This window comes from Anomaloglossus baeobatrachus, chromosome 3, assembly GCF_048569485.1.
Source record: "Anomaloglossus baeobatrachus isolate aAnoBae1 chromosome 3, aAnoBae1.hap1, whole genome shotgun sequence".
NCBI classification, from domain to species: domain Eukaryota; kingdom Metazoa; phylum Chordata; class Amphibia; order Anura; family Aromobatidae; genus Anomaloglossus; species Anomaloglossus baeobatrachus.
Window position 1 is genome coordinate 562964121 of NC_134355.1, and position 12371 is coordinate 562976491.

At 43.7% G+C, this 12371-nt stretch overlaps 1 protein-coding gene across 4 annotated transcripts in view; it reads right to left on the reverse strand.

Moving 5' to 3' along the window:
- NGEF (neuronal guanine nucleotide exchange factor) overlaps positions 1 to 12371 on the reverse strand; it is a 453640-nt gene that overhangs the window by 118066 nt on the left and 323203 nt on the right. For all 4 annotated transcript variants that reach the window (XM_075340891.1, XM_075340890.1, XM_075340892.1 and 1 more), the window contains one exon: positions 1397 to 1539. In XM_075340891.1, coding sequence (XP_075197006.1) covers positions 1397 to 1539 — 143 coding nt within the window. The remainder of the gene's footprint in view (positions 1 to 1396; positions 1540 to 12371) is intronic.

Below are 12371 nucleotides of genomic sequence, written 5' to 3' on the forward strand. Positions count from 1 at the left end.
TGAGCCTCAGAATCAGAGCCAGACAACTCAGAGTCAGACACAAGGGAGCAGGACGCAGGAGAGCACGAGCGGGAGTGGCAGCCGTGACCGGTGGGCACGTGGACTGGATCAGTGGGTACGGAGCGGTGCTGGGATGGTGCGACTGGATCAGTGGGTACGGAGCGGTGCTGGGACATTGGGAGCGTGACATATTGATATATTTGATACATGATATTGATTGAATTGGGATAATGCTCTTATTGATATCAGTTTTCATCTATTCTATTTGTGATGTTGCATGATAGATAGGTTGTAGAAAATAGAGCATGGTTCAGTATCTAGTGGAGTAAAAGAACATGGCAAAGCAGAGCAGACACTGAGACTGTCACAGGTAGAGTATTGCTACACTTTAGTGATTGAGTCTCATATGCCCATGCCCCATAGATAACCATCATTTGAATGTGTTTTAACTGACTCCCCGTATACATGCACTCTGAGATTGAGCAGAGTCTGAATGTGGTTTCAATGGTGAGGGGGGAGTGACCCGCTGTCAGACACATCTAGCAATAGAATTATTTACTGAGAACATACATTTTGGGCATTGAAATTCAACTTAAAGAGAATATGTCACCAGGTTTTGCCACCTAATTGAGAGCAGCATAACGTAGGGGCAAAGATCCTGATTCCAGGGGTGTTTCACTTACTGGGCTGCTTAGTGCAGTTTTGATGAAATTACTGTTTAATCAGCAGTAGATTATCATTAGAGGACTACTTGGCGTGCTGCCAGGTAGTCCAGCATATTTGTGAGCTCTGTATACTGTAACTGCTAGATCTGCAGCAGAGAAAACAGTGATTTTATTAAAATGATAGCAAACAATTCAGTAAGTCACACATCGCTGGAATCAGGGTCTCTGTCTCTATATTATGCTGCTCTCAGATGGGGAGGAAAAATCTGGTGACAGATTGCCTTTAAGGAAAAGGTGGGAGGCCCCCTACACAGAAGATGGGTGATCAGTCCTTCCGAAATCAGAGTATTTGATTACCTGTTTCCCAATGTGTATTATGCCTCAAACATTTTTGTAGCCTTGTGTCGAATGAGCCCTAAATGTATAAAATATTACTGATAAGAAACCATGGACCATGCAGGATATAATAAGAATCTGTAGTGGGTGCAGGGGTTGCAGCATGGCTCCTGGATCCTAGGAGGCCAAAATGTCCCTTTTGTCCATATAATAAGATTGCGGACCCTACTGTAGATTTTGCATTGGAGCCTTTCAGTTTTACATTACACCATTGCCTCTATAGCTGCACCTCTGGGGACGCGCTCACGTGAAGCTTGCTATGTCAGCAGGGCTCATTCCAATATATAAATCATTGCTATTTGCAGGTAAATTAAACATTTCTGCATTATTCTTACCTACGTGTCCTATTAAGGTTTTCCATGAGTCTGCAGGTGCAGGGTAAACTGCTGGCAGTGCCTCCGTGCTGGTAGATGTGCTCTCGGGAGTGGAGGGGGTGTCTGCAGGTGGGTTGCTGGAGTCTTCATTGTGACTATATTCTCTGTTGGAAACACAATGAAATCTGTGATTAATCTAATGATTGACAACACAGAACATGTAAATACAACTGATATTATTACTAACTGTTTACCAGATTACCAGTTTTCTGAGTTCAATTAGATTGCAGGAGAGTAAATATGATGGCTACAAGGATTGCTATTGCACCTGGGGCCTGAGCCTAAAGCTGCATTCACATATCCGTTTTTTTGCAGTGCGGCTCAATCTGGCTCAAAAACCTATGCAACGGATGCGGCGTAAAAACCGGATCCGTTGCATGCGTTTTTCCATGCGGGCCATCCGTTTTTTGACGGATGCGGCTTCATACTGAGCATACGCAGTGCAAAAAAACCACATCTGGCCGCCGGATGCGTTTTTTGCCGCAGGATGCTGCATCCGGTGTCCATAAGCTTGCACTGTAAATCGCGCCGCATCGCGCCGGATCCGGCGCGATGCGTTATTTTCGCCGCACAAAAAAAGTGCCAGGCAACGTTCCATCCGGCCGCCGCATGGGCTAAATATGCCGCATACGGCAAAAAATGGACGCAACGCAAGGCCATGTGGCACAATACGGCGCTAATGCAAGTCTATACAGAAAAAAACACAACCGGCGGCAAAGAATACTTGTTGCAGTTTTTCTGCAAAGCGCCGTATTGTGCCGCTCAGCAAAAACCGTATGTGTGAAAGCAGCCTAAGGCCATGTACATACTTTGTGTATTTGGTGAGGTTTTTACCTCAGTATTTGTAAGGTTACGTGCACACCTTGGGTATTTGGTGAGTTTTTTCTACCTCAGTATTTGTAAGGCCATGTACACACACTGAGTATATGGTGAGTTTTTTACCTCAGTATTTGTAAGCCAAAACCAGAAGTGGGTGAGAAATGCAAAAAAGGTGACTTGTTTCTATTTTACTTTTCCTCTGATTGTTCCACTCCTGGTTTTGGCTACAAATACTGAGGTAAAAAACTCACCAAATCCTCAACGTGTGCATGAGGCCCAAGAGTTCAGTTTCATCCATTAGAGAAAACCAATGCTATTAAGCACCTGGGGCTGTTTTGGAGATTTTGCATCGAGACCCAGAAGCTTTGCACTACAGTTGACGTATTTTGTGGGTGTCTTCACTACCCAATATACTCTGACACAATTCATTGAAAAGATAAATTACATTTAGATGCCACAATCACATACTTTCTGCACAGGGGCGCACATAGAAATCATGAGGCCCCATAGCAAAAGTCTGAAATCCCCCTCCCCCCCCCAAAAAAAAAGTTAAATAATGAACAGGCGTTCTTAAATCCAAACATGTATGTATTAGATTATTAAACATTCTCCAAGAAAGATTGTCCTGAAATAGAAGTTCCCTAATACATTGTACAAGGTAATACAAGGTGTCATAAATTAATACATGTTGCCATATGCCAATATGTACAGTTGAAACCAGAAGTTTATATCCACTATCTAAAAAGACACATCTGCATGTTTTTCTCATGATCTGACATGAAATCACAATGAACTTTTACCGTTTTAGGTCAAATGGTATTACCAAAATTATTTATATTTGCCAAATGACAGAATAATGAGAGAGAATATTTGAAGGCATTTTTATTACTTTCTGGAAAGTCAAAAGATTACATACATTTCTTTAAATTTGGTACCATTACCCTTAAACTGTATGACTTGGGTCAAACGTTTTGGATATCCTTCCACAAGCTTCTCACAATACTTGGTAGGAATTTAGGCCCATTCCTCCTGACAGAACTGGTATAACTGAGCCATGTTTGTAGGTTGCCTTGCTCGCACCTGCCTTTTCAGCTTTGCCCATAAATTTTCAATAGGATTGAGATTGGGGCTTTTTTGATGGCCGCTCCAAAACATTAACTGTTATTCTTAAGCCACTTTGTAACCAGTTTGGCACTATGCTTATGGTCATTGTCTATTTGGAAGACGTGTTTCCACCCTTGCTTTAAGTTCCTGGCTGATGTCTTGAGATGTTGCTTCAGTATTGCCACACAATCTTCTTTCCTCATGATGCCATCTATTTCATGACCACCACCAGTCCCTCCTGGAGCAACACAACACCACATCATGATGCTGCCACCCCCATGTTTCACAGTTGGGATGGTGTTCTTAGGCTTCAAAGCTTATCCCTTTTTCCTCCAAACATAACAATGGTTATTTTGGCCAAACAATTAAATTTTCATCAGACCACAGAACATGTCTCCAAAATTAAAGGTATTTGTTCCTGTGTGCATTTGCAATCATTAAACTGGCTTTTTTATGTTTCATTTGGAGTAATGGCTTCTTCCTGGCAGAGTGACCTTTTAGCCCATGTTGATACAGTACTCGTTTCACTGTGGATAATGACACAATCTTACCAGCTTCCACCAGCATCTTCACAAGGTCTTTTGTTTTTGTTCTTGGGTTGATATGCACATGTCTGACCAAACATGTTTATTTCTAGTACACAGAGCCCGTCTCCTTTCTGAGCAGTATGATGGCTGGACATTCCCATCCTGTTTGTACTTGCATATAATTGTTTGTACATGTGAACAAGGCACCTTCCGGTATCTGGAAATTACACCCAAGGATGAACCAGACTTGTGCAAGTCTACAATTCTCTTCCTGAGATCTTGGCTGATTTCTTTTGACTTTCCCGTGATGCTACACAAAGAAGCAGTGTGTTTCAGTTGAGCATTAAAATGCATACACAGGTGTGTCTTTAATTAATTCAGATGGTGCCAATAACCAGAAGCTTCCAAAGACATGACCTCATCATATGGGTTGTCCCTTATTGTTTAAAGTCATAGTACTCTTAGGGGTACTTTGCACACTACGACATCGCAGGTGCGATGTCGGTGGGGTCAAATCGAAAGTGACGCACATCCGGCGTCGCTGTCGATATTGTAGTGTGTAAATCCTTTTCAATACGATTAACGAGCGCAAAAGCGTCGTTATCGTATGATCGGTGTAGGGTCCGACATTTCCATAATTTCGCAGCAGCGACAGGTACGATGTTGTTCCTCATTCCAGCAGGCACCACACATCGCTGTGTGTGAAGCCGTAGGAGCGAGGAACATCTCCTTACCTGCGTCCTGGCTGCAATGAGAAGGACGGAGGTGGGTGGGATGTTTACATCCCTTTCATCTCCGCCCCTCCGCTCCTATTGGCCGCCTGCCATGTGACGTCGCTGTGACACCTCACGACCCGCCCCCTTAGGAAGGAGGCGGTTCGCCGGCCAGAGCGATGTCGCAGGGCAGGTAAGTGCGGTGAAGCTGCCGTAGCGATAATGTTCGCTACGGCAGCAATCACAAGATATCGCAGCTGCGACGGGGGCGGGGACTATCGCGCTCGGCATCGCAGCATCGGCTTGTGATGTTGTAGTGTGCAAAGTACCCCTTAGTGTATATAAACTTTTGACTTTGCATAAAGTAATAAAAAGGCTTTAAAACATTCTCTCGCTCTCTATCATTATTCTGGCATTTGGCAAATATAAATAATTTTAGTTCCTAAATGACCTAAAAGAGGAAAGGTTTATTCTGATTTCATGTCAGATAGTGAGAAAAACATCCATATGTGTCTTTTTAGATAGTGTATGTAAACTTCTGGTTTGAACTGTATATGCTATGTAAAATAGTCAGAATTGAGATTATTCAACAGGAAGATGAGACCACACTTCATCTGGCAATATCCTGTAGTTACCGCTGCTATAGGTGAAGCCCATAGATGTGATCCAGTAATTACCAGTGTACAGGAACAATGCAGCCATCAACCAACAGGTTCATTCAAAACCTTCATTACTCATAGGAAGTATTTATAGTTCTGGAGCCAATGCACTATTATTATTTGCTTCACTGAACGCAAGACGCAAAACAGTGATGACAGTTTTATTAAATGTCACAGGATTCAACGCTCCGGGAGAATAGATTCTTCGTCAGATTTCAGGAAATGATTGTGCCTGGAAATGCATGCATTTATCCTGGTAACATAAAGCCCCACTTCTCTTCTATATCACGTCACAGTGTATTATAATAATTAGGATTAATTAAAAAGGATCATTTAATGTTATTAGGATCATTCTTGGCATGATAAGTTACTGAAGACGAACGTCATCTACCATGAACAGTGGAGCCATCAAGACCAAGCAATTTTTTTGTTTGTTTTTTATGATTTCATTTTAGGAGGTTTACCTTTTGATTTACTATAGATTGGTCAGTACTCTATTGTTTGTTTTTTTAATTCTTTTGCGCAATGCAAACAACTTTTTAAATCGTGGAAGCAACATTTTAATTTTCATATATTTCCTTACAAATGCAGAGATGATTGAATCTGTGCATTTTTCAGCTGTGATGCACAACTAAGGAAATGTCTTCCAATCAAAAACTGCAATACATTTCTGTCATAATTTATAGTTTTGTGGGGTAAATTATGATGAACTTGTTGACCGAGCTCCACCCACTTTTCAAAAGAATAGAAGAGCTGGTTATGAATGGAGTAAAATTACCAAATGTCACAAAATGTTTGCACAACACGAGTTGATAACGATGAAGTTTCAGTGGCATCCCCTTCAATATTGACATAAGGCCACTTTACACGCTGCGATCTCGCTAGCGAGCGTACCCGCCCCCGTCGGTTGTGCGTCACGGGCAAATCGCTGCCCGTGGCGCACAACATCGTTCGGACCCGTCACACTACTTACTTGCCTAGTGACGTCGTTGTGACCGAGGAACCGCCTTCTTTATAAGGGGGCGGTTCGTTCTGCATCACAGCAACGTCACTAAGCGGCCGCCCAATAGAAGCGGAGAGGCGGTGATGAGCGGCTGGAACATCCCGCCCACCTCCTTCCTTCCTCATTGCGGGCGGCTGCAGGTAAGGTGAGGTTCCTCGTTCCTGTGGTATCACACATAGCAATGTGTGCTGCCGCAGGAACGACGAACAACCTGCGTCCTGCAGCAGCAACAATATTTGGGAAATGGACAGAGTGTCAACGATCAACAATTAAGTGAGTATTTTTGATCGTTAGCGGTCGCTCGTACGTGTCACACGCAACGACGTCGCTAACAAGAACGGATGTGCGTCACGAATTCCGTGACCCCAACGACATCTCTTTAGCGATGTCGTTGCGTGTAAAGCGGCCTACAGGCACAGTAGCTGGTCCATATATCTTACTATACCTGGTACTTCATCTCATCCCATTCACTTGCACGGGAGAGGCTGTAATACCAGACGTAGCAGATGAATTTCATTGTCCCCTCTGATGATTATAGGCCATTAATATTATAGTTCCACAAAACTTTTTTTTTTAGTAGGGATAGGAGTATAGCTAATACTTATGTAGCATGTGGTCCATGCGCTGTCTCTTATGCCCTTCTTTCTGTCTTTTATCGGCGCTCCCCTATCGCCAAAATTCCATTTTCTTCTGCCACTAATCAAAACATGGGGAAACTTTTTTCTGCCGAGGGCCATTTTGATATTTATAACGAGCTGTACAATATTATCAACTTGAAAATTAACCGCTTATATTTCATTAAGAAATTAACTCACCCCTAATGTGATGCTGGGGCTGCTTCTCTTTTGTGAGATTTTTAGGTAATATTGATGATGCTACCACCTATAACTGCTTTTCCAGGTTTGCTTCGGTCTGGAGCAAGGTCGACTTTTTATAAGTCTTGTAAAGAACTTGCAACAGTACATTGTTCCAAGTACAGATGTATATTACACTGCATGTCTCATCAAAGTGAGAAATTCATCTCTGTTCATGTAACATTTATAGAACTCAAGCAGTGAGACATCTGCTGTATACATAACACAGGATATACTGAGACTGTTGTAGATACATCACATAGGAGACTCAAGGACTGCTGTATATTTCCCATAGGATACACTGGGACTGATGTATATTCATCACATATGATACATGGAGACTACTGTATACATCACATAGGATACATTGGAACTGGTGTAATTATAATACAGGAGACACCGAGCCTGCTGTATATACATCTCATAGGATACACTGAGACTGCTGTATATATCACATAGGAGACACAGGGGCAGGTGCATAATTAGCCTATTGGAGACACAGTGGCTGCCTGGTACATAAACATCACATTGGAGACACTGGGGCTGGTACATAAACATCATATAGGAGACATTGGGGCTGGCTGGTGCATAAATATCACATAGCAAACACTGGGACTGGTACATAAACATCACACAAGAGACATTTGGACTGGAGTATATACATCACATAGGAGACACTAGGGCTGGAGCATATACATCACATAAGAACATAGGAGACACCTGCGCTTCAATGTATATGTAGCGCCCAGTCCGGGTCCCAGCACGGTACCCCTGCACGCTACTGATCCCAGGTTGCAGCAAGGGTGCCGCTCTCCTCACCAGTCCACCAGTCCCATGCGCCCCGCTCCTGCCCCGGTGTCCTATTACCCGGAAGTAATGCTTGAGGTCAGCTATCAGCCTGAAAGTATTTTAGACTGCCTCCCCTTAGGGGAGGCGCCTGAGTAACTTTGCCTATTCATACTGTGTTGTTAGTCCTCAGGTCCCGTACTCCTCACTGTGTCTAGTCCTGTGTCTTATGTTCTATATGTTCTAGTACCAGTTACCTGTACACGCTATCTGTGTTTCTTCCTAGAGTCTGCTACCACTACCTCCATGCTGCCACTTCTGAGCTACCACCACCTTCATGCTGTTATGTCTGAGCTACCACCACCTCCGTGCTGCTACGTCTGAGCTACCAACACTTCTGTGCTGCCACGTCTGAGCTTCAACTACCTTCGAGCTGCCACCACATCCGTATTGGACATCAGAGTCTCTCCCGTCCGTATGAGCCAACACCACTGATCCTGGCAGTCGTGCATTTAGGCCCCCTAGGGCTGCGCCAGATAATCCCTGTATAGGGGTTTTCTCTCAGTTAGCTCCTCTAGGGGAGTTTGGTGTATGACACAGTGGGTTCACTCTCGGATGTTCGCCACTCATCGGCGACCATAATAATATACATCACATAGGCGACATTGGGACTGTATATAGTAAGTATATACATTACATAAGAGACACTGGGGATTCAGCATATAAATAACACAGGCAACATTGGGACTGAAGCATATACATTACTTAGAAGAAAGAAGGAAGCTGGCGTTGATTGGACGTGGGATTCGCGTGATGTCACAACTCCACGTGACCCCACACTGAGCCTGGACACTGCTAGAAGGGTGCCAGTACGGAAGGTTGGTATAGTCTTTATTATTTTACCTGGGGGAAACCTGGATTCAGAAGGGGTTGCCCTAGTAGTGGACAAGCGCTTTACGTTAACCGGTCTTAAAATGCATACTGCCCGAGCCACATGCAGCAAGAATAAGACACTAGCTGTGTAACACTCCGGTATGTCAGAGTAAATATACTTTGAAAAAACAGCTTCTCCCCGCCCACCCCAATCCAGTAGGCTGACAGGTCTCTCCTTATGTGTGAGTATATAGCCAGAGACCTGTTATTCCGGGGGAATCTGGTGACAGGTTCCCTTTAACTCACAGAAGGCACAGACGTGTCAGTATGTTAACTGGAAATACCTCTAAATAATAGAGGGCACTAAGGTAAATGTTGGTCATTGGAATTGGATAATATCATTTGTAAAAAAAAAAATGTATGGAAAGTTGATCAAAATTAAAGTATGAAGCACATCATGTATTTTGTACTTTTGGAAATATGAGTAATGTACATTTATGTGTCTAAAGGCCCTGTTACACACAGATAAATCTTTGGCAGATCTGTGGTTGCAGTGAAATCATGGACATATTGTTCCATTTGCCACAAACCTGGCACTGATTGTCCACAATTTCACTGCAGCCACAGATCTGCCACAGATCTGCCACAGATCTGCCACAGATCTGCCACAGATCTGCCACAGATCTGCCACAGATCTGCCACAGATTTATCTCTGTGTGTGACAGGGCCTTAACATATACAATGTCAACCAGTATGTAAAAGTCTATTTATTCCCTATTTTCCCTCTTAGCCCCTTAAAGGGAATCTGTCACTTTGTTCACATAGTTCAGTCTGCAGATGGCATGTTATAGAGAAGGAGAAGCAGAGCGTAATGATATATTGGTTTCTTGGAAAAGATTCAGTATGACTTGTATTTTATTTATTGCAATCTCTGCTCAGTGATTGACTGCTGTTGCTGCATATATAGATTCTGTAAAGGGTGCTTTACACGCTGCGACATCACTAACGATATATCGTCGGGGTCACGGTGTTTGTGACGCACATCCGGCATCGTTAGTGACATCACAGCGTGTGACAGCTAGGAGCAACGATCAACGATCGCAAAAACGGCAAAAATCGTTGCCACGTCGCTCCTTTTCATAATTTTGTTGGTGGTGCATGCCACTGGTTGTTCATCGTTCCTGCAGCATCACACATAGCTATGTGTGACACCGCAGGAACGATGAACATCTTCTTACCTGCGTCCACCGGCAATGAGGAAGGAAGGAGGTGGGTGGCATGTTCCGGACGCTCATTTCCGCCCCTCCTCTTCTAAAACAGCCGTTTTGTGACGTCGCTGTGATGGCGAACGCACCTCCCCCTTCAAGGAGGGATTGTTCAGCAGCAACAGTGACGTCACAGAACAGGTATGTGCGTGTGACGCTGCCATAGCGATAATGTTCGCTACGGCAGCAATCACCACATATTGCACCAACGACGGGGGCGGGTGCTATCGCTCGCGACATCGCAAGCAATGGCTAGCGATGTCGCAGCGTTTAAAGCACCCTTAGGCTATGTGCCCACGCTACAGGATTTATCGCGGATTTGACGCGGATTTTGACGCGGATTTAGCGCGGATTTGCCGAAAATCTGCAGCACAGCTACTCCCCAGCCATTTCAATGGCATTTTGGAAATGCTGTGCCCATGCTGCGGATTTTTCCGCTGCGGATTTTGCCGCGGATTTTGATGCGGAACAAACTGCAGCATGTCAATTGTTTGGTGCGGATTTGGTGCGGATTTTCTGTTTTGAATGGGGAAAAAAAAAAAAATAAAATCCGCGGTAAATCCGCGGTAAATCCGCGGCAAATCCGCGGGTGCGGATTTGCCGCGAAAGTTGCGGATTTTCAGGCAAAAAAATCCGCAGGGACCTTTTACTGTGGACACATAGCCTTAAGGCGTGCACTCAGTCAGGATGGAGGTGCTGGTAAAGGGGATGAGAATCCCACGTAGTCAATAATTCTAATCACCGCACACTCAGAAGTACTGTTGTTTGCAAAAAGTGTTCAAAGTTTATTTACAAATGTGGTACAGGGCAGTAGGTGGTTTCGGGAAATGAGCGACTAAAATGAGCGGGTTTTAGTCGCCCATTTCCCGACACCACCTACTGCACTGTACCACACTTGTGAATAAACTTTGAACACTTTTTGCAAACTACTTGCGGCTGTATCACTGTGAGGAGTTATATGGATGGAACCTCAGGCCCCATAATAAGTAAAAAGTTTTCTACAGATGAGAAGAATGTGAAGTGGACTGAGAATATGCCTATGGCAATCAGGTAATTCCCTGCCAATTTCTATGTAGCCCGCATTTACTTCTGTGGATAATAGTTATTTGACATGAAACTTCCTTTTTAGGTTTCAGTCTGGTTTAATAAGAACAATAATTTAAAAGTCTCCAGCAGTAAACTAAACAAAGGTATGAATTATATTATTTTGGCAATTCTCAGTGGCACTATATAAGTACTTAAAAATAAGAAACGTCAAACCAGATTTCCCTAATCTACTGAATAGTTTATATGGACATAGTGAGAAAGAGCAGATGAAGTCACATAACTCTACTCTCTTGTAGAAGTGTTGCAGCATTCTTTCCCACAGAGTATTTTTTATGGTGTGTATTTCTACTGCGATAATATCTGGGGTTTTTTTTTATCTTTAAATTCATACACGTGGAAATCAGAGTGTTTCTTAATTAAAACTAAATGCAGTAATTTAAGGCGTCTGTCCCCGGACAAAGGTATCTTTCTGTAAGGTTGGGTTCAAATGACTGTATTTTCTCTGAGAAAACAAATCGTTACTGGGATGGGATGACCGGACAGGGACACCTACGCTGACCCTCAGACTGGGGACCCTGCGCTGTCCCTTAGCTCAGAGGTACACTTGATGGTAGGAAGGCCTCAGTCACCAGAGTGACCCTAACTCCTGTCCAAGCCCTGGTGTAACTCCCCTCCTCCACCCAAGGGGTGAGCTGGGACCGTAGTCACACACCCCACAACTAAACAGAGACAGGGGAAAAAACAAAACTCATACACACAGCAATCAAACACAAAGGAGCAACTATACGTGGACAAGGGAAAACAACATGTAAGAGAGGACGTAAACAGACAATCAGCACACCCAGATCACCAAAACTGGATCACCACAATAGACCTGAATCGTTGCACAAGCTGGAACTATCATTAGCACTGAATAGCAGGATAGCGAATCTAATATATGAAAGAGGCTGCTCTGATTAGTAATTATCAACCTGAGCTCCTAGCAGAGTTCCCCAGGTCAGCAGTAATTAACTCCTGCAGGACTGAGGAACAGCTCACATGACACAGCCAAAGCCCAGCTCTGGCTGAATAACTATGGTAGACATCAGGTTACCTGTCAGGCTCTGCAGTGTGAACAGAGCCCTAATGCGTCTGTAACCAAACATCGCATGACAAATATGGTCTAATTTTGATAATTACAGTTTGTTTGGACTCAGATCCGACTTTTATCAGAGTGGGATCTGTTTTTCTCTGAGGTGGACAGAAAAAAAGTCTCTCCACCGAGTGTGGTCTGATTTTTTTCATGG